This window comes from Episyrphus balteatus, chromosome 2, assembly GCF_945859705.1.
Source record: "Episyrphus balteatus chromosome 2, idEpiBalt1.1, whole genome shotgun sequence".
Classification (NCBI taxonomy): Eukaryota; Metazoa; Arthropoda; class Insecta; order Diptera; family Syrphidae; genus Episyrphus; species Episyrphus balteatus.
The window spans coordinates 7,613,054-7,636,431 of record NC_079135.1 but is presented as its reverse complement, the minus strand read 5'-3'; the positions used below and the strand labels follow the sequence as shown (position 1 = coordinate 7,636,431).

At 28.4% G+C, this 23,378-nt stretch overlaps 1 protein-coding gene across 9 annotated transcripts; it reads right to left on the bottom strand.

The window, feature by feature from the left end:
- Positions 1–449: 449 nt before the first annotated feature.
- LOC129912789 (protein boule) lies at positions 450–22,450 on the bottom strand. Of its 9 annotated transcripts, none has more exons than XM_055991218.1 (8): positions 21,947–22,450; positions 13,701–13,944; positions 13,464–13,617; positions 8,313–8,372; positions 8,141–8,243; positions 7,999–8,087; positions 6,448–6,533; positions 450–2,156 (listed from the first exon to the last, which is right to left on the bottom strand). In XM_055991218.1, exons 2-7 carry the CDS (start codon positions 13,805–13,807, stop codon positions 6,492–6,494), a joined length of 555 nt encoding a protein of 184 aa, XP_055847193.1. In that variant the 5' UTR covers positions 13,808–13,944; positions 21,947–22,450; the 3' UTR covers positions 450–2,156; positions 6,448–6,491. The 9 variants fall into 9 exon arrangements, with proteins under 9 accessions (XP_055847193.1, XP_055847188.1, XP_055847196.1 ...); XM_055991213.1 differs by having other exon boundaries at positions 6,500–6,533; XM_055991221.1 differs by having other exon boundaries at positions 7,999–8,069.
- Between the last annotated feature and the right edge of the window lie 928 nt (positions 22,451–23,378).

Below are 23,378 nucleotides of genomic sequence, written 5' to 3'. Positions count from 1 at the left end.
TTCTCACAAGAAGCAATACCCCTGAATACGGATTGGGGCCGTGGCTGCAGATTTCACTATCATTTTAGACAAGCCTGTGTAAGAGTTTCAGGCATACTGTGTTATACGAAATGATTTTTGTTTTCCCTGCATTTTTATTTCATAATCAGCCCTATTGTAAGTTTCATTGAAAAATTTTTAACTCGATTTTTCGATTTTTCTTTCCCCCAGAATTTTAATTTTGATTTCTTATTGCGAGTTTTAGCTGTATTTGCTATTATAATTTAAATGAAAATAGACTTCTTAGCGATTGCCTCACATTTCGCATTTTGAGAAAAAGTTCAGAATTGTGGAATTTTTTTAACGTAAACAACTTTTCGCCCAGCATTCACAACGAGGAAAAAGTGAAATTGAATTTTTTTTATGGCGATACTATTATTTGCTTTCAGTTGCTTTTCCAGATCTTGCTGATTTTTCAGAAACGGAAGATTTTGTAGAAAGTAGATTTTGTTTGAGAAAAGCTTCTATCTAAAATACTTCTCTTTTCATTCTTTTTGATTTAAGAATATGCTTAATGTGTCTAGTTTCATTTTTCAGATGCAGTAAATACTTCTTGGTAATTCTACATTTTAAGTCAATATGTAGTGGTCAACCATCTAGAATTTTCAAACAAGTGTCGTAAATGCCATACAAAAATTATACAACAATCTGATTTAAAATGATGATGAAAAAACATCGAAATGAAAAACTAAAATATATGTAAATCGTCATTTTCTAAGCATATACTATACTTCTTTTAATTTGTTTTTATTATTATTATTTATTAATGGTTAAACTACTTTTTATGTTCGTTGCGCAATTATTGTGTACAATTATTTATTTCTTTTTTTTTTCATTCATATTTCTTGTGTATATATTTTACTTTTTATTTATAATATTTTATGTTGTATTATGTACTTGGATTGATACGAGTACACTAGATTTTTTTTAGATTACTACAAAGATTTTTTTTTATGTTTATATAATATTTTGTAGTTTATTTTATTATTTATTTTTTTTTACAGTAATGTGTGTGACAACAAGAATTAATGTCAAAAAGATATTTCATCACATTTTCAGATTTGTGTTTTATAATAAAATAACACTGTATATTTCATTTAGTATATATATATATTTAAATACATTTGTAAATATATCTCAGGTTTTTGTTATAATAATTTTTATTTATTTGCTAAGACTGTTTGTATAGAAATGCAAATTACATTACCAATTACATTCATTACATTTGGTTGTGTATTGGTTTTTGTTTTTATTTGAAAAAAGAAAATTTTAAAAAATTGAAAAAATAATTTGCATTTCTATTAACAATTGTATATATGTATTTTTTTTATTTTTATTTTATATTTATGAATAACAATATTTTTTATGTATGTATATATATATTTTTTTTTGTTTTGCTAGAGAAGGTTGAGTTTTTTTTTTTAATTTATTTTTTGTTTTTTTTCAACACACAAATGTTATTTTCTTATTACATTTTACAAGTATAATATATATATATATATAATAGATAATATTAATTAAGTAGATTATATACCTAGTAATAGTTGCAGTATTTATTTATGTTTTTTTTTTTCATTATATATTATCTAATTTGACACAACCGTATATTTTTCTTTTATTTTTTTTTTTCTTTATACAATAACTTAATTCTTGTAGTTTTTTTATTTTTTTGAGAGATTTAATTTAATTCTAAAAGTTGTTTTTTTTTTCATTACTATTATTTAATTTACCATTGTGTATGTGTATGTAAGAGAGGAGAAATTATAATTTAAAGGAGGAAATTGTTGTTGAGATAAATATGTATACAAAAAAAAGATAAAAGAAAAATTTGGAAATGGAATTATGCCGAATGATATAATAAAAATAATTATATTATAAATTATGTTTATATATTTTCTTTAAATTGATAAATAATAAATTAAAAATTAGTCTTTTTTTATATATAAATTTGCTTTGTTTCACAATAAATCACAAAGCAATATTACTTTCGTGTGCTCAAATTTTAGGCAGTTTTTGACTTTGTTCGTTCTGGATTTTTTATTTGTTCTTCTTTAATTTTTTTTACAAAATTTGAGCGAATTGATTGGGGTTTAAGTCATTTTCGTTATAATTTAAACCTTTAAAGGAAACAAAAACAAAAAATCATTTTTTAATGTGAATATATAAAAATAAAGATAAAAAAAAATGTTTATATTCTTCTAACAAACTTAGCAAACTTTATGTTGAATACAAAATTCGGCTATTAAAAATTTTTAACAATGAAGGATTTTCCAGTTTTTTCTTTGTTCGTTTTATGAAGCACCATAAAAGTAACTTAAGTATACTACATCAGTTATTATTACAGTCTTTTTTCAAGAAAATCAAATTCCACATTCTCAATTGGAAAATAAAAACAATTACAATCCTTTTTTGATTGACATTATGCACATTTTCTAAAGCAATTATCCATTATAATTGAAAAAATTAATCCAATTATATTGAATAATTCATCCAAATTGCAAATACAAATTAATTGGGTTATAGTTTTATAATAGACCCAATAACTTTTATTCGCTCAATCAAGAAGAAATTCGCCCAATTCGTTTTCAGCTAAACCACAAAAAAGGATGTGTATGTATTTTACATACTTTACTCGTGCGAGTTAAAATCTCTTTCATGAAAAACGAAGTCCAAAGCATTTTTCGTAGATATTTAAAAAAAAAGCCATCAAAATCGATCTATTCGCTGTTTTTTGGTATTGATATCCGTATCCGCAGTTGAAGTTTACATGTATTACAAAAACAAGTCTTATCTTGGTGCGTGCTTGTTAATCTTTGTTCAATTTCGGTACATATTTGGGAAATTCTACTGCGAATAACTTTGTGATTGGGTTTGTGAATATGGTAGTATGGTTTCAGTGACAGCGATTTTAAGACGCTTGATGTAGGGTTCAATCAACTAGTTTACTCTCTATCGTCACCAAAAATATTATTTTCACGTTGGCAACTCTGTCAGAAGCTCTAGTGTATTTATATTTTTGACTATGTGTAAAACTAAAATCGCTTCTAATCGCTGTGATCGCTCAATTTGTGATCAACTCGTTCGAGTAAAAATCGCTGCCATCGAAATCATAGCTTTAAGTTGCAGTTTTGTTAAATTCCTAAATAATATTCTTCAAAATTTGGTAGCGCGTAAGTTAAAGATTTGTAGATGATAAAATTGGAAGAAAAAAAATAAAATTTTATTTAGATTTTTACGAAATGAAGAAAAATCATTTTTAATAAACTTTTATGTATAATTTTAAACAATTGACACTTTCACCTTCAGAATATTTCGCTTTCTAGTCCATTTAGTTACAAAATAACACCATTCCTTTAAAGGTGATAAGCCAGTCGTCTGCTCGAATAGATTGGAATTGCATTGATTTTGAAAGTATGTTCCAAAAATTAAATCGCTAGTAAACTACTAGTAGTACCACCTCCAAAGGAACGGGGCTAATCCTGAACTATAGCAAATAATGTATTAAAAACTTTTATAAATCATCAATAAATAGACGCATTGATCTTTGAAATTCAAACAAATTCGAGTAAATTTGCGTTTCTTCAAAACATTCACATTTAAAAAATGGAAGTTGGGAAATCTTTAAAGAAGCTAAATTGATCAGCAAAAATTAAGACTAGATTAATGAATTTTACTTAAAATATTTTTTAACATTCATTTTCAGTCGTTAACAAAAAACAAAATATAGAAATACCATTTATAAAAATGGCCAAAAAAATTTTTCTAAATTCAAAAATATGTATGTATAACTAATGTTTATATATTGCTCATTTCGAATTACTTTTTTTTTTTTGTTTAACAAATTCAACAAAATATTATTCTAGTCAATTATTGTCATTTAAGTAAGTTAACAAAAATTAAATAAACAAAAACAAAAATAAAAAACATTTAAATTCAGTGTTTTTGTTTGATGTAGTTTTAATTTTGTATACATTATTATATTTTTTAGTATTAATCATAAATGAATATATAATATTTTTGTCTGTTATTAATTAATTATATATATTCATGCATAACAATATTAATATAAATATACATACAAAAAATGTATATATAGATTTTAAAAATAAGAAGAAAAAATTGTAGGGACTTTTTGTGATGCAGGAAAAAAATAGCTCCTGAACTAATACTATAGTTCTCTCTTTTTAAATAACAATAATATGTGTGTGTTTTGTCTTTTCGCAAAAAAAACATAATAAATTATTATTCTTTTATTCTATATAATTTAATTAATAAATAAAAATAAATAATATATTATCCTTTTCATAATAAATTATAGTTTTGTTTGTATTCTCACTTAGAAATTATCACTAGGGTTTATAAAGAGAGGTTATATATATTATATGCATGTGTATTAATATATTTACTTATATAATATTATTTATATAGATATATATTTATGTTATGTATTTAATGTATGTATGAAGTGTGTCTTGCTTATTAATTAAATAATAGTTTGTTATTTTTTCATGTCAAAACAAATAGTTTATTTCCTCCTTTTTTATTAATTAGGTAATTTATTATTTAATTTATTTTTTGTTTTTTTCTTTTAATTAATTAATTTATTTTTTTTTTATTCATTTATTTAAATTTGTATGTTCTAAAAATTTATATTTTAAAATATCACGAATTGTATGTTTCGCATTATGCACTGCATAATGGGAACAATACCATAAATAAAAATAAATATAATAATAATGTTTTTTATGCATTTTATTGCTTGAATTTTTTTTCTTTTTGTTTTTGCTTTCTCTTTTTCTTTCTCTGAGAGAGAGCGAGAGCGAGAGAGAGTGTTTGTGTGTGCTGAGACACAGAGTTTATATTTGTTTACTCTTATTAAATTGCAACAAAACAGTTGCATTTGTTGCGTTAAGTGTGTGTTATACATTATTTTTTGTTTCTTTGAATAAATATTTTTTTATGTTGTTTATAGTCAATGAGTGGTTGTTTTTTTGCTTCTCGTTTTTGTTTTTTTCTTTTCATTTCATTTTATGTTTTGTTTTTTTTTTTTTTTGAGAATGACTTAATTATGCACATATATCATGTATAATATTTTTTATTTTGTTGAGTAAAAAATGTACATCTCAAAAGAAATGTACTGCATATTTAAATATATCCACTAATTATTAATAAATAATATCAATATATATATATATATATATATATATATATATAATTCTGTATATATATATTTTCTTTTTTTTATTTTATTTTTTTTTAATGAATATGAATCAAAATTTGAGAATCCTGCATTTGTTTGTAAATTCTCTGTTTTTTTACTTGTATTTCGAGGGTTTAGTTAAAAACCACAACAACACTTCACGCACTCATCGTAGAATCGTACAATTATAATAATTAATAATAGATAATATTTTTTTTTTAATAAATTAAACACTAAAATTAAGGTGTATAACAAAATTTTGTTGTCTTTTTTGATTTTTGTTGAATTTCGTTTTTGCATTTACTTTTTTATTTTGTTTTTGTTCATCCAATGCTAATACTATTTTTTATATTTTTCTGTTAAATATATAATTTATTTTTGTTTTTTTTTTTCTATATGGTTATTGAATTTATATCCATTTTGTTGGTTTATTATATTGCTTATAATTTTTCGTTATTTTTTGTTGTCTCTAAGTTTAGTATTTTTTTTTTATTTACCTACTGTATGTTTGTGATGTTTTTTTTTCTTTGTCTTGTTTATACGTAATAATTTACTTATCTATATATAGTATATAATATAATTAACTATGTCTTCTTCATTATGTGTTAAGTTTATACATAAATTAGGTTGTTTTTTCAATATATTATATATATTTTTTTGTTTTTTTTTTTATTTTAATATACTCTATGTTGTTTTTTTTTTTGTTTTAATAAATAATATATGCATTATGTCGTTTTATTTGTTTTTTTTTTTTTTTTATCTGCTTTTTCGTCCTTTTTTTTGTTGTTATTTTGTGTGTTAATATATATATATTACATTTTTTTTATAAATATATATATTCTCAACTCAATATGTTGTGCATGAGTTACTATTTTCATTTTTTTGTTTTGCGTTTTTAGCAAAAAAAAAAAAAAAACTATCTTTGGTGTAGCCTGAATATACCCACAACAAAGTTTTTTTTTTGTATTTTTTTTTTTTCATTGATTTATGTGTGATGATGACTTTTTTGTTTTGTAAATTGTATTATTTGTCCTCGAAATTAACATGGATAAATGCCTAAAAAAAATATTAAATTACACAAGGTAAGATTATTAAAATTTTAAGAATATTGTGAAGAATGTTTGCATAAGCAAATGCAAAATAAAAAAAAAAAAAAAACAAAAAAAATAGACAATAATTCTAACTGAAAAAATTAAAATTATTCTTACAAAATTATAAATTAAGTTGTTGCATGCTGCTAATTCAGGATATCTCAATTACCTTGATAGTTTTGGGGCCAGATGGTGGGTACATTCTGAAAAAAGAAAAACAAAATTAGTGTTTTGTTCAATATTGAACGATCAACATTCGCAAAACATTCAGTCGAAGAACATCCATTTTGTTGCTGGTTAGTGGGGAGGAGAGGAACGTGGATAAGGAAAAGTCGCTAAGGCCCCATACCGGGGCAGGAACACTCGGAAAAGGAAAGGGGAACACCAGGAAAAAGGGAAAGAGTGTCTACTCCCGAGAACGTGGCCTGCTTGCTATGTGCAGCGTCAGCTCGTCGGATGTGGGGGGGATCTTGTTCCCGAAAGTAAACGTCACCAGCACCCAAAAAAATAAATCAGGCCGGTTTGATAAATACAAAACTCAAAATTTGACTCGAACGGACGTTCACCACCCCAAGGGCACTGGCGGTGTTAGTGCAGTGTGGCCTTTACCCACCCAACCATGAAAATCCTTCGGCCATGTTTGGATTTTCCCAATAGTGAACGATCAACATTGCAAAACATTCAGTCGAAGAACATCTTGTCTCTAGATTTCAGGAAACGGTAAGAGTAAAATTTGAATCACTGGATTCAAAATTCTAGCCAAAATTATGCATAATAGTTTGGAGACAGAATGTAATAGATATCACAAATGTTTCATCAAATTTAAAGCGATTTGACATTGTGCTTATACTTTTTTTAGTACATATTTGTTTTTTGTTTTGTAAAATTAAGTTTTTTATTGACTGGGAAAAATGTGTACGGCAATAATATCTCTCAAACGGGAATTACAAACATTGAAAAATCGTTTTCTGAAAATTCTTTGAATAAGTTATAAAGATGTGACTGCTTTTGTAAAGGTAAACAATTTATACTTTTTTTACTTTTGGAGTTTTTTTTAACAAGCCGAATTTGAAAATTTTACTTAAACTTTTTGTAAAAAAAAAAAAATGAAATAAAATAAAATATTGTAAATTTTTTATTTAAAAACTAAGCAACAAAAGAGAAAAAGCGACATAAATAAAAAATATAATAAAAAACGACATTTTTGACGTTTTTACTAAATAGCTTATTTTTATGCTTTGGACACACATTCATAGTTAATAAACATTTGAAGACGAAAAGAAGATACTTTATCTTTAAGCACGAATGAATTGAATGCGAATAAAATTGGACTAAATATGGACTTTCAATGTGTACTGTTCTTAACTCATTTTGAACGAGCCAAGAAAACTAACAAATCGATTTATCCGAAATGCAGTTCACGCAAATGGCTCTACATGCTCGATGAATGGGTTTACTTAATCAAAATTGATCTATTTATTTGGGATAAATGTTCCATGGTGTAATTAATGCTCGAAAAAGTCTTTAATCTTATTAATTTGTAATAAATTTGCATTGCTGAATTTTGGATCACTATGATAAACCTCTATCAAACTCAATTTTATTTACAGACTATTAATTCGACTGAGGGTTTGCTATTAATATATAGTTATTTTCTATTAAACTTACCATTGGCACGCTGTAGTACTGATAGAACGGCTGATATTGCATTGAAGGTGGGTATAAAGTTGGCACACCAGCTGCAGAAAAATCAGTAACTATTTTTAAGATTCACCAAGTCAAACAAAATATTTTTAATTTTATATAATACCTGGTGGATAAACTGCTGCAGCAAATTGATCAATCGGCATATTGCTTATAGGAGCTGGTGGTGTTGTTGTATAATAAACAGCACCATTCGTTGCGACAATTGACTAAAAAAAATAAAACAAAAATGTAAGTTTACACCAAGATAAAGATTAAATTTTTTCTTAATAACTTACTTGCTTCTTAATTGCAGGTGCAATATTCAGCTTCCGATCCCTGAGCACAACACTTTCACCCTGTTTATTCGAAAATAAAAAGAAAACCAAAAAATTATTAAAATATGTTTTGGAAAAACCACAATAATATATCAAACAATCAAAATGCTATAGCGTTCGTAACAAACAAACTGGTGGAACTCTCTTTCAATATTTAAAAAAAAAAGTTAGAAGCTTTATTGAAATAAATTAAAAAACATATGAAAATTACATCATTTAAGTAACGACTGAAAAACAACGTATTTATAACCATTTTCCAATGAATTAAAAAAATATAAACAAAATAAACGAAAATAATAAACCTTTTGTGAACACAAAATCAATGAATTTTTTTTTTTGTAATTTAATTTTTTTTTGCTGCTCACTCTGTAAATATATATATAAACTTTTGAAGGTGCACGAGGACAGAAAACGAAAGAACGAACTGATTTAGAAAACAACCTATTTCTAATATTTTGGTGCTGTATAACCTCATTAGGTGAACATTATTATATTGTTTTTGGGTATTTTTTTACTTAATTTTTTTCATTACTAAAAGCGAATTTTTATAAAAAAGTTAAACAAAAACAAACGAAAACCAACATTGAATAGAATAATATTTAACTATATAGAACCAAGAAGTAAAGAAGCTTTTAGTTTCGAAAAAAAGTTTTTAATAGAAAAATTAAGTGCTTTTATGGAAATTTGAAAAATATATAACAAAAATTACAAATAAATCTTTCGACTAAAATAGTGTGTGTCAAAGAAAGTTGTGTATTTAATTAAGCAAAATTGTGTTTTTAATTATTATAGTACAATGTTTGATTGGAATATTGTGGTGTATTATTTACCGAAATTAAATATAAAAAATAAATTAAAAATAGTCACATTCTATAAAATCAATTAAAACTTTGTTTCTTTCTTTTTATTTTTTTTTTTGTTTTCAATTATTTTGAAGATAAATCCACATACCAATGAGGCTATACAGATGTAATTTTAAAAATTCATCCATAAAAAACAAGAGTAATGGATTTTAATCATTTTTTTCTAGCTAGATGTTTAGAAGCGGCTTCAAAGCTTTTTTTAACAATTTATGCTGCATATCAAAATAATATTTAAGTACAAAAATCAAAATAAACTATTTGATTGTCTAATCTATAGAGGCATGGCTTTATTTGCAAATACATTATGTATATTAATCTGTGATTGCGCTCTCTGATACACTCAACATACTCATATTTTGGATTTTAGTGAATGCTTGCAAGATATGGCATATGGCATCGTTTCAAAGATGATCTGAACTTTCAATAAAACAAAAATTTTCGATTGCGAAGCATCTACTCCTGCACTCTGCAGTGTGTTTTGTATGGACGTTGATTGCATTATTGCCTTTCAGATAAAAGATTGCCAAAAATTCAATCTGTATCCCCTTACACCTAATTCATGAGTTACGTGCCACCGCAACATCATTTATAATTAATTTAAAGGTGATTACGTGGTTACTCATCATAAATATTATGATAATTTTCTTTCAACGAAATAAAAGTGTAATAATATTTGTTTAATCATTTACACATTTATACATAAAATTGTTCTATTTCGGTATAAACAACCTACAATAAAGTTCATTGGATAAACTCTAAAGATGTGTATTGATATCAATGTCAATTAAATTTTAAAACATGTTCGCTTGGTTGGATTTTCTATTTCCAAGTTGCAACTAGTAAATCATTTACAGAGTGCAACCAAGCGTTAAGTAATAATTTTATAATCGAAATAGGATTTAAAGAAATTTCGTCGTTTGCTTCCAAAATAAAATAAAAAAACAAGCCGACAACTCCAATTAACTGTTAGATTTAAACGCTTGAATACATTCATGGTTTTTATTTTTATTTGTAGGTAGACCGACCGACCCTTTAATTATCATAATGCGCATTTGATGAAATTAATCAATTTAGCATTTATTATTAATGTAATTATGTAATAAAAAATCGCAGTAATTGGTTGACAACAAAAACAAATGCAGAATAAAGGTTCCAACAATTCTTAAGAACAGAGTCACAATGTTAAAATGGTTTAATCGCCAGTGATTACATTGACATCAAAGTAATTCAGTTGTGGCATTTTTATTTATATCTTAAACACAAACTCTTTGGGTAATATTAGGATAAAATTTGTATCTGCAGGATGGCCGCCTAGACTCTGGCTTCAAATACTAATTGCTTAGATTAGATCACGTGTTTTTAATGACTGCATACAAGTTCTGATGGTTTTTTCGTTAAACATGTTGGTAAAATAAAATAACCCCCAAAAATATAAACTAATGGTGTTAAATCGCTGCTATCCAGGCGGCATAAATATGAAAGTCGCCATTTCGAGAAATCTCACCCATGTATTTTTTCACGCAATAGCGCAATTGTTTTGCGAGCTGTGTGGCATGTGGTACCGTCCTGTTGAAAGTAATAATCGATGAAGGTCATGCTTTTAATTTCATATTTGCATTACTTTTGAAGAAATATGTATGGCATGAGAAGTAATCGATTAACGTGTATGTGAAAAGTTATAGTATTTTAATGAAATGACTAATGACAAATACGTTTGTCTGCCTGATGGGTCTTTGATTACTGAGAGAAAGTACGTTAAATGTACTATTTTCCTAATACTCAATTTAGTGAGGTTAATCATTTTAAAATGTAACAAGAACCAAAGCTATCAATTCCCAAAATAATGTCAATAATGCCAAAAATGATTTTTTTATGCGTTTTAAGATTTTCAGAAAAACATTTTAATTAAGTCACGTCAGGACGCCCTTAAAGAGATTCGAGTCGCGATGTTATAAGAAAAAGATTTTCCAAACATGGAAAAAATCTAAAGCAAACGCATCGGCTTTTCATTGTTATCTGAGTTCCAGGTCAGTGGTTTTGACTTTTGAAGGCAACGAAAAGGCGGATGAACTAATCTGGCAAGGATCAGTTTTTCGTGAGTCATTAACGGAATTAGTAAAAATCATAAATGAGTCATGAAGGGCAATATTTTTTCCAATTACTTAGCAAAAGCATATATTCTGTAATACAGCTCTCTGGTTTATTTTTACAAAAATCTGGCTCATCTATAATACGTCCAGAACAAATTATTTGCTCTCCAGACCAGTGCACAGGACCTTGACCGATAGTAGAACATGTTGCAAAACTGGGTATTACACACAATCGGTCCTAGCTAGATTTAATACGAATCGGAGAATTTTTACCTGTCGAAAGAGCACACCCCGAAGCATGATTAGTATGAAATCGAAGAATTTTCCGCTCCGACGATACCTCTCTAAGGCAATATAACTTCTGTCGCAGTTGTTTAGACTAGCAGAAAAAAGAGACAGTCTCTCACTTTCTATGTCAATGTTTTGTCCTGACTAGGAATAGAGCCATTTTTAGGGGAGTGAATTTTTTCATTTTCATTGATAAGCTCTCAGAATCAAAGACTTGATCTCATTCCTCAATGCCACAAAGTGATTATAAATCTGGGCTGCTCTCCCTCCATGTTGCTAAGGCTGTGATATGGTATCATGCTTTCAATCTAGATATGGTGAATGACTAGTTTTCCGGGAACCTAGCTATGCCACTTGTTTAAGCACCATTTTGATTGGTACAGTACCTTTACCATAAAAATTTACTTATTACTTTAAGGTTTCATGAGTTTTGGCATCAAAACGGTACTTTCGCCTTAATTGGGTCATCATGCGAAAGGGTTTTAAACCGCCATCTCTACCTACCTGCCTTAATCAGATCAATAAAATGTTTAATTTTACTCCATATATTTTACATTAAAATCATAACTCTTTTCTCTAGTTGAGATACACTTGAATTTAAAAAAAAAACGATTTCCTTGATCATCCGAAGAGGAAAAAGACATGTTAAGCAGCACTACAATAAAGTCAAGTTTGTTTATTAGTTTAAAATTGCTTTAGCCATAAATTTAAAAAATATAATGTAAATGTTTTTTTTTTTTAACTAAACTCTACATTTCCAATCTGTTATCAAAAAAAGCAATCATTTCAATATAATTTCTGCTTTTTCAAAAGCACTTTTCTACTAATCTATCTCACACACAAAAAAATAAAATAAACATCTTGAGCGCCATTTTATCATCAAAATTCTATTATGAAAATGCATTGAAAAAAGCTATCGATTTCATTTGTATAGATAGAATATAGCCCACACTTTTAGTTGTGACAAACAAAAGTATAATCACTATAATACCATCCTACGCGATCTACATCTACATATTATATTGGTCAATGGTACACTCTTCTAAATGCAACACAAGAAAAAAAAAAAGAAAATTATACTTATTTATTTACATCTATTAATATTATTATTCTCCCTTCTCAAAACAATTGAACGAAGTGAGAAAATGTTTTTAATTAAAAACAAAAACAAAACAAAAATATATCTTACAGCAATAAATTAATTAAAAATAAAAATAAAAACACAATTATTACAACTTGCAGCATAAAATGCGATACAACTTTGAATCACAATGTATTTTGTTTTAATAATTATTATTTCTAAACCAACTCGAAACTAGATCAATTTTTTTTTTGTTTAAATAAATTTGTATATAAATGAAAAAAATCCAGAACAAAACCAAACATTTTTTTAAACAAAACTAAAATAATATAATAAAAATCCAACCAATCGAACAAAGTTTCAATTTTTTTTATCAATCTTATTTTCAATTTTTGTAACAAGTCTGAATTTTTTAGGAAAAAGGTACTTTTTTGATATCAATTAAAAAAAAAAAGAATAAACCAAAAACAAAAAAACAGAATTTCAACTGAACAAACAAAAACAAAATCTTCCCTGTGTTGTTTTTTTGTGAGGATTGAGCGAAAATTTATCGATAATTTCGTACGCACTACACACATTTATGAATCAAGAAGAGGAGGTTTTTAACTTGGGCCCTAAATGGGATGAGAATTACAACAAATAATTTGTATTATATATTTGCCCATAAATTAGATGGCGCATATTTATAAATTTTATATAATAATTATGAAAAAAATTATACATTTATATTTTTTTTGTTTTTTTTTTTTTCATTTATCATCGATTTATCATGGAAAATGGGAAAACTCACCTCAGTTTGTAGCCTCTGAGCCTCTTGTTCCGTTTCGAAGGTTACAAAGCCATAGCCCTTGCTAACTCCTGCTCGGTCCACAATAATCTTTGTCGACTTGACATTGCCATAGGCAGAAAATACGCGACATAATTCAGATTCTGTTGTATCTCCACTGAAAAAAAGCACATAAAATTAATACAAATCAATGTCAAGTAGAATTTTAAGAAAAAAAAAAGTATATAAATTAATACCAACCTAATGCCACCGACAAAAATTCGATTCGGAATAAGTGTGCCGTACTTTGGCGCCGCCAGAGGTGCCTCTATCTGGGGTGCTCCAGTTGGTGCTGCCATCTTATGCATTATTAGATCGATTTTTGATAGATTTTTCTTCACTTGAACGAGAGATGGATTCAATAAAACTTCTTCTTCTCTTTTATTGCTGCTGTTTTCACTTGGATTTTATTTAGCACACAGCAAAATAAATACGAGATATCGTTCTGCAAAATTGATTTCAAATTAAAAATACAATTTTTATTTATTTCGATTTGATTGATGAATTTTGTTGTGAACGAGATGAAAACATGAACAAAACTGATTTTTTTTTTTTATTTTTTCAAAACTCTACAGTAGGTATACACACAATTTTTGTATGTTCGTATTTTGATGGATGACTGGTTCTTGGGGAGAAAAAAAAAGGCACAGTAATTTTGTGAAAATTCAGTTTTTTTTTTTTTTCATTTATTTTAAGGTCATTTAGCTTGAATATAATACTACACCCCGGTTTAGACCATACAACGACCACATGGCGCTATGAGAAATGTGATGACCAAGAATTTGTACCTACCTACAACTCCCAAAAGTAATTTCCAACCATAAAACTGAATATTTTAACTAGAATCAGAAGTCACTGGTGCGTATACGTAACTTTTTTTTCATACACCCACGATTTACAGAGTATAGTTTTTTTTTTCGTTCGTTTTGCTTTTTTGTATTTCCCCCACAGATACACACGATTTTTACACTGAACACTCAGAGATGAGCTCCTTACACAATGTTATACAAGGAAGTACGAAGGACTCTCGCAGGAAATGTGCAATAAAAATATCCAGGAATTGTTTTTGCATACAGCTACTTTTTTCAATTGAAATTTTTAAGATTATTATCAAATTTGAGAAAATTATTTTTATTCTTGAATGATTTAAAATATTTATTTTTTGTGAAAGAAACAACGACGAAGAAGACGACCGACAGCGTGTGCACAATCGATTCCTGGTTTTTTTACTCTCTAAAATCTCTGACGACTCTGATGATATCCTTGTGAGTGGGCGGCAGCAGAAGCAGAAAGCAGAGAACTATCTGCTTAATTTTCTGATTTCAATATTACACCATTACACCAGATATCAAGAAATCACACACAGTCACAGCACAGAGCAGAGTTAAGTGTAAACTATACTCTAGAACATAAATACAATACGCTGCTTTTGCTTCCCAGTACACACAGTACTACACAGAGCCATCAGAAAATATAGGTTAAAAATGAAAATATACCCATTTTTGCTTCTCTGTGCTGCTCTCTGTGCGGTTTGGGTTCGGAAAAATCCGATATTATATACAAAATTAGCCTCATCTCTCAGAAATGCTCTCACACAGTAGTTGTTGGTTTTTGGTTGGGTTTGTAAGAGTGTGTTTGTGGTTGTGGGCCAAAAACCCCAACAAGAGCTAAACAACAACGTCGTCATCGCTTCGTTATGTTTTTTTTTTTTTATTTGTATTTCTATACACTTTTCTATTTACCTCCCCCTGGTTGAGAAAAAACCAGTGATGTTATAGAAGAGTGTGAGGTTTTTTGTTTTCTTCTGTGTTTTCGCTTCCTTAAAAAAGGAATATTTCTTCTACCCTTTCCAAACAATGAGGGTGAAGGTTGGGGAGGTTGTACATTGTTGTATGGATGGAATGTGTACAAAAATGTGAAATTATATACATGTGTTGTTTAGAAAAGAAAGACGTCATTTAAGGAAGATAAGCTCATTGTCTTACATCTACAAAGGAACTTTGAATACAATAAAAAAGTGAATCCCTTAATAAATTTGGACAGAAATATTTATGTTTGTGTAAGACATGAAAGGAAATTAGTTTTATTTCTTATCAACATTTAAAGACAAGAAAAAAAAAATGAATGGATGAATGAAAAGATGACGATCTTAAAGTAATAAGTACAAAAAATTATGCAAATTCGATAATATAGTACGTGAGTCATACCACTTAAATGTTTAGTATAATTTTCACACAGAATAAATGCGTTAAGCTGCTAAGTTCACGTATCGCTGAATTGACATTGTGAAACATTTTCCTAAAGACAATATTCTAAAAATAGTAGAACTCATAGACCTTTTGCATATAAATTTTGTAACGCCTCCAAACAGACTCATAAGAGAAAATCTTATACGACTTCTTTAACAGAAATAGCTAAAACTTCTTTGAAAGTCTAGTTTCTTTGCAAAATTATAGTTAGATATAACTCGGGCTTCATATTGCCTATTTAAAATGTTTGTTTAAGTTTTGAGGAACATTACGTTTAAAAGTAAAAAACACTATATTTCGGATTTACATCTTCAATTAAAGTAGTTTACGAGGAAAAATAAAAAAAGGTAAATTAAGGGTGTTTAAGGGAGGAAGTCCTGACGAGGTGCGAAAGCTAGAAAGAAATTCGCGTTATGCCTGCAACTACATAACCTGGAGCCTCCTGTATTGACCACATTGACCAGTGCGTTGAATATCTATCACCACTTCACCTATTGTTAATCGATTGCGAGATGGTTTTTGACAGTGTGATAAGAGAGTTGATTTGGATTGTTTAGCTATTATTTAAGCAACGTAAATCAAAACTATTAAAAATACAAGCCCCGCATGGAGAAGATTTTCATTTCATTTAAATTTGATTTGAATTTCAAAGTGAAGTCTGCAAGATTTTTTAGCCAAGAACCAAAATATACTTAGAAGGTCTTAATTGTGCTGAACACGTATTCGAAGTCAGAAAACTTAGATTAGTTTCAGTTTTTGAAATATTAGCGTTAGATAGTATGCCTAAATGTGTGATAATTTATAGGCTCAAAAACAGTCATAATAATGTTTTTTTTTTATTTTTTAACAATAATATTTCGAAAACAGAAACTAATAAAGATTTTCTGACTTCGGATTCGAATATATAGAACGGAAGAACGGGTGAGAATCTATTACGCAAGTGGCAGTGGGTTGGACACACGCTCCGAAAAGGCAACGACTTCATTGCAAGCCAAACAATGCAATGCCTTAATCAAGAGGACAGAAGAGCCGGGTGAATTATGGCTGAGAACAGTCGATAAAGAGTCAGCGCAACTTGTGAAGAGTTAGAGGGATCTGAAGTACATTTCCAAAAACCCTACACAATAAAGCGCAGATGTAGGACCTATTCGCTCTAGGAACCACCAACGGACGTAATAGGTCTTAGTAACTATAAACTGCTGTTCCAAAAAAAAGATATTGGTGACAAATTACTTTTAAAAGTAGGTACCTTTGCCAAAGAAATTAACTTGGCATTAGTTATCATTTATCAATATTTTATTTAAAAAGAAAGTTTTGTAACTTTAAAACAAAGGTAGTCAATTTTTTTCTACGCTCAGTGAGAGATGTTGTTTTTGCAATTATGTATTATATAATTATTACACATTAGACTTTTTCGAAATCATTTAAACTGGTGTAAGTATTATGTAATTAATATATAAATACATTGCTTTATATTTCCCATTATTGGAGTAAAATGGCTTGGTTGCTACTTATACCAACAGGAAACTTATTAATATAATTTGAGTGATAAGAGTTTGTGATGATAAGGTATCATAAGGAAATTCATTCAATCGGATTAGTTTTTTTTTTTTTTTAATATTGACAATTTTTAATTGATTGATTTCACATTTTTTCTTCTGATATAGAGAATGTTGAATTTTTAGACAAGAATTAGAAATTGTTTATTGGTTTTAGGTTTCTTAACTGGCTATTTTCATATGAAGGATTCTCTAGATCAGTGTTGTCTTCATATTTTATATGAAAAAAAAATAAATACAAATAAATAAGAGACTATCTTGAAAAACTAAACCACTAAAAAGTGGTTTTTCCTTTGAATATTGTTTTATATCATAATTTAATTAAATAAATCCAATAAAATGGAATCTTCTTCGACAAAAACTTTAAAAATTGAGCAACATAAACTAAAAAGTTGTATTTTTTCGCTTGGGGACCTAATAAAATGACAAGGGACTGTACACTGTGTATTCGTACGCACAATTGTAGGCAGTGTTAATTTATGAAGATTGTTAAAGGGATGTCTTAATAAAAGTTAACAACTCCTATGGTTGCTAAAACTTTAAAATATTTCCTATGCATGTTGATGAACATAAAAGCCGACAAAAGTTTGGTTTTGTACGAGGTCTGAATAAGTTATTTTGTAAATATTGTACAACACGACAACATCTATAATATCAAGTGATGCCTATTTAAAAATCTAGAAGTCTATGCTGTTTTTCAATTTATTAAATGAATTCTTCAATTGAATCTTCTTTTTTTTAACTAGACGAGTAATGATCTTGAATGGGACCACAACTCCTCAACTTCATTTTTTACCTTTAGGCGAGTTTGGGTAGTAGGCAGGGTTCTCAGTTTCGAGTTTATCCTAATCTGTGGTAAATTGAGGTCCCAACACGTGACTGTAAAAAATCGAGTTGAACGATACAATCAATAAGTGGCAGTATCTAATTGGTACAATTGAGTTAACGATAGTCTATTGTTTCGACCATACTCGATTGTAACAAGTTACATACTGGGGACTTTGAGTATACATAAGTGTCACTGTATTTGTTTAATTCAAGAGTGTTTGTGTCTGCCTCTTTTTTTTTTTGGGTTTGTGTTTTCGGGAAGAGGCGTAAGCAATAAATATTCAACTTTAATTTGTAAACATTTCATAACTTAGGTCCAAACTCCTAAGTGGCTTATGACTACAAAAAAAAAATAGGTACATCGTACATGTCAGCAAAGTCAAAACATGCTAGAACTGACTGACTTTTGAAATTTTTGTTGCTCTTTTATCTTTTTTGGTAGTCGCTTTAAGGAGTTTGAAATTCAACCTCAACATACATACATAGGCCGAACTAATAAAGCTGAGTAGAATAAGGTAATAAATTTAAAACAACAACATAGCTAGATTTAAAGCCGCAGAAATGCGAAGGGCGTACAGTATTAAAATGGAGAGAGAAAATAATGTTTTAATTTAGGACCATCTGTGTAGGTAGGTACTAGGCTTTAAACTTTAATGAACAATAAAATGCAATGAAATTATATTTGTGATGAAATAGAAATAAAAATGCGATATTTGGAGCAGTGTTGAAAGAGCCGGCTATTTCTGTATTACAAAATGTAATGGACTCAAAATGCGGTTTTCGACAAAAAAAAATTTTGAAAACTTGAAATGTGTTTCCAGCGGAAATTTTCAGGTTTTCGTTTCACGTTTTAAATATTCTAATTCTGCAACACCCCAGACAACTCCAAATTAATGGCAAACAAAGAAAAAAAAGTACTCTTTTGAAGGGTGATCTATTGTTTTTTATTTAACAAGTAAAAAGAAAACATTTAATAGCATATATGTACATTTTTTACAAAAAAATTAAGTTTTTTGTTTTTTTTATACATTAATAAAAGTTGTCCCAAGAAAAATGACGCATAAAAGCAACATTTCTTAATGTATAAATATTTTAATCATCTAACTTACAAATTGTGCTGCAAGCAGTTTTTAAAGTTGATTTTATATAGATTTATCATTCCACGCTTATTTTTATGGATAAATATATAAAATATATGTAAGAAACTAGGTTTAGTTTAATTTTTAAGTAGCGTACATCAATTAACCGTCATTCCGGGAACGCTTGTTTTGGGGTATAGTTAGATTGAAATTTTAATTTTTTGGTGATATTATGATCGAAAATCGAGGCCACTGCAATATAATCTCAAAAATATTTCGTTTAACTTTGTGACATAAAAAATAAAAATAAATTAAGGTCAAAACGTCATTTCCGGGAACGTCATTTCCGGGAACGCTCTTAGAATCTGAATAAATAATGTAGTCTAGCACTCATAATTTTGCATTTTTTTGGGTATTTTTACTTAGTAGTATATCTAAGTATGGCTGTAATATACACTTTTATCAAAAAAGTTACAAGAAAACAAAAGAAAAAATTACTTATAGCCTAAGTGTTTCGGACGTGGATAAAAACATTTTTTTGTAGAAATCGGTGTCTATCCCAAGAAATAAAGTTATATTTAATTTATTTATGACCTACTACCTTAATATAATAGTATATCATTCACATTGATACTATTTCTAGACCCCTAAAGTCGTTTTGAAGAGATTACCATCATTTCCGGGAACGTTTTTCTAGTACTAATTTTTGGGGTTTTGCTGTAAATTGAAAAATATACATTTTTGTGCTCTGCCCGTTCATGAACCAAAGTTGATTTTTTAAGAATTCGGTCATCGAAATTTCCCACCTCCATGATTTTGACCCATAAACACTAATTAAATCTTGTGAAATAGTTCGTTTAATTTGATGGTAATTTCTTTCAAACGTCATAGTTCAAGTCATCAGACAACATCTTTTTGTATTAGTTTTAGTTTACCTAAATTCATTTTTAGTAGAGCGCAATAGAGAGCTGAATTGTTCCACTTTTCAGGTTTTGAGTGGTTTTATATGTATAATAAAACATGTGTTTTACGAACTAATTTGCTGAGCAGAAATGTATGGTAAAACCTCAGTTTTGATGCAGGTTTCCGATTTGAATTTTTTTTTTTTGTGAAAACCGCGTTTTAGTTTAGTGGAAAAAGGCCAAAATATATCAAAAAATTGAAAAACAAAATCCTTATTATACTTGAAATCTGATAGGCAAAAGTTAAAAAAAAAAAAAAAAAACAATCACCGCTATTACGATTGTCAACTATCAATTGATAGTTGATAAATACTGAAATTTGGTGTTTTGGAATGGAATTTTTCAATTACATTTCAAATAATAACGGTTAGCATCATTCTTTGTTTTCAATTTTTTTGCAAATTAGATAATAAGAGATCGAAATTTATGTTTTGACAACTATCAATTGATAGTTGACCATCGTAATAAGGGTACAAATCTCATAAAAGAATGCATGCTTTTTTTTAACCAGTTTTAAAAGCAGCTTTTTTTGGGTCTAAGATTTTTTTTAAATTCGGCTTTTTGCCTATCGACTATACATTAAGCCGATACCACCCCCACCCCTTCTTTCAAGTCCTTAAAAAACATTTAAAAAATCGTGTTTTCAATTTTCCACGCAAAAAAGAAAAGAATATAAATTAAAAATAAGTAAATAACATCACTGTTTTTGATTCCCCAACTCGTAAAAAAATGTGACTGTAAATCTGTATGATGTGGGATGAGCTCTGCTCTGGCTCTGACTCTGAGAACATCATCTCACTCTCAGCTTGTGGGATTAGCTACTTCAACATTCTATAGTATTCCTGTGTGCTCTCTTTGCAAATAAATTGGGAACAGTAGGCAAGGCAGCTTCTGCGTTCGTATACCCCATTCCGTTCTTGTGTCGGTTTTTCAGGGGCGCTAGAGCGCTTAGGGTTGACGAAATGACGAGGCCACTCTCTACTCCCAACCCCACTCCACAAAAAAAAGACCCCCAAAGCACGTTCGCTTATTCGCACAACAAACATACAAAAAAGGAGAAAAAAATAAAAAACATACAAAACACGAATACAAACCAAAGAGAAAACCACACAACGAATTCATAAAATATACATATGAGTGCGAGTGGCACACGATTCACGAGTCTAGAGAAAAAAAAAAAAAAAAAACAAACTAGTACTTGTACTCTATCCATTTCGTCACTAGAAAAAAGCTTCTAGCGGTAACAGAGTATCACTAGCAGAGTACTAGAACATAGAAAATCTCAACCTAATCTGCTAGTCGAGTTGAGAAATCTTAACAAAATAAAAAGAAAACAAAAAAAAAGACACCTGCAAGATTTTTCAGTTGCATTCTCATCAAGATAGGTAGCCAATAACCAACCAAACAAGACAAGACACAACCAGAACCAGAGCCAGTTCTTCAGTCAGTTCTGTCATTTTTTACTTCGCAGTACTAGACGACCAACGAGAACGACCAAATTGACTTGACGATGCCAAGAGATGACATACTAACCTAATTTTCCCAACACTTTTCTCCTCTCTCCCGCTGCTAGAGAAGAGATAAATTTCATAGAGATAGAACCAAAAAGAAAAAATAATAATCCATGTTAAGTTAACTTAAATGACTTCGAAAAAAATGTAATAGTTTTTATTTAATTCATTGTTTTCTATTTTTTTTTTTTGACAAAAAATATAATAAATTTCATTCTAATTTTTTGGGATATCCTCTCCTCTCTTCTACTCCACTTACCGTTCGATAAAAACTATTTTTCACACTCGACACTTTCCGAATACAGTTTTTTTTTGGTACGATTTTTTTTTGATTTTCTTTTACAAGACGAATGAAAAAAAAAAAAACTTTTTTTTCGATTAGAAAATACCTCGGATTAGAAGAATTTTCAGATGAAAATTTGCAAGTTTTTCTTTGGGAAAGGTTTTTTATTGCTTTTGTGGGTAGTTTATGACTTTTTTTTTTATTAATCACGGGCTTTAGAGAAATTCCTTAACACACTTTGTGGGTTTGTGGGAAATTCTTGGAGGACCCTGTTTTTTTGGTAGGTATTTTTTTTTTTCTTCTTTTTTTCTCACACAGCGAGAACACACTTATAGAATGAAACTCAATTTATATATTTTCCAAAATGGCAGAGCGTGCTGAACGAAGAACAGATGACTAAAATTAATTTTTAAACTCTGCGACTCGTCGACTGATGAACGAGAGAATTCTAGTGCGGCGCTGCGTTGAGTCTTGAATGGCGTTTTTTTTTTTTTTCTTCTATTTTCTTCTCTAATTTTGTTCTAATCGGTTTCTAATTTGATTTTGGTAGGGTAAAAAATATAGTTGTTTCGTGTGTAGATTGTTATGTTGTTTCTTTTCAAAGAGAGAAATAAATGTTTGTTTTGTTTCGCGGAATGATTGGTTTTCATAGGAGTGGAAAAGAGAAAGAAGAAAAACAAATTGAGAAATATGAGAGAGAGATCGATACAATATTTTTATCTTGCTCTACAGTGGGGAACAAAATTGATAATTGGATATTTTTTTAGTAAGGGACCGTTTGCATGGATGAGATTTTAGCAAAATGTGTTCCATTCGGATTTACGATCTTAAAATCCATAAATTACCGCAATATGAAATTAATAAGTATAAACTAGGTTTGATATGCACAAAATTGTTTATGCATATGACTCATTGTTAAGAGTTTTTCTAGTATCTACTACTTGTAAATTGAAATTTTGCAGGTATTAGGTGTGTTTTTTTGTTTATCTATATAGATTTTGTGCAAAAAAACGACATCGAGATTTTTGAAATCAAAACAATTTACGTGTTAAAAACAACAAAAACTTTATCTGTATAGATTTTTGAAAAATCCAGATAATTATCCAGATTTTACTTTCTCTCGATAAAAACAGTAGTGCCAAGGTACTTTATTTGTTGTGTTCATAAAAAAATATCTGAAAATATTAACAAAAAAAAAAGCGGAGAAAAAGAGGTTTGAAAAAAACTCTCATAGAAAAAAATAATTAAAAATTTGTTTGACATGGTTGCATTGAAATGTTAATATCTCGAGATATACGCAATGCACTTTTCAGATAAAAGTCTTAAATGGATCCTTATAAGATTGTTGAACAGATATGTATAAAAAATTACCAAAGTTTTTTCGAAAAATTAGAAATAAAAATAAAAA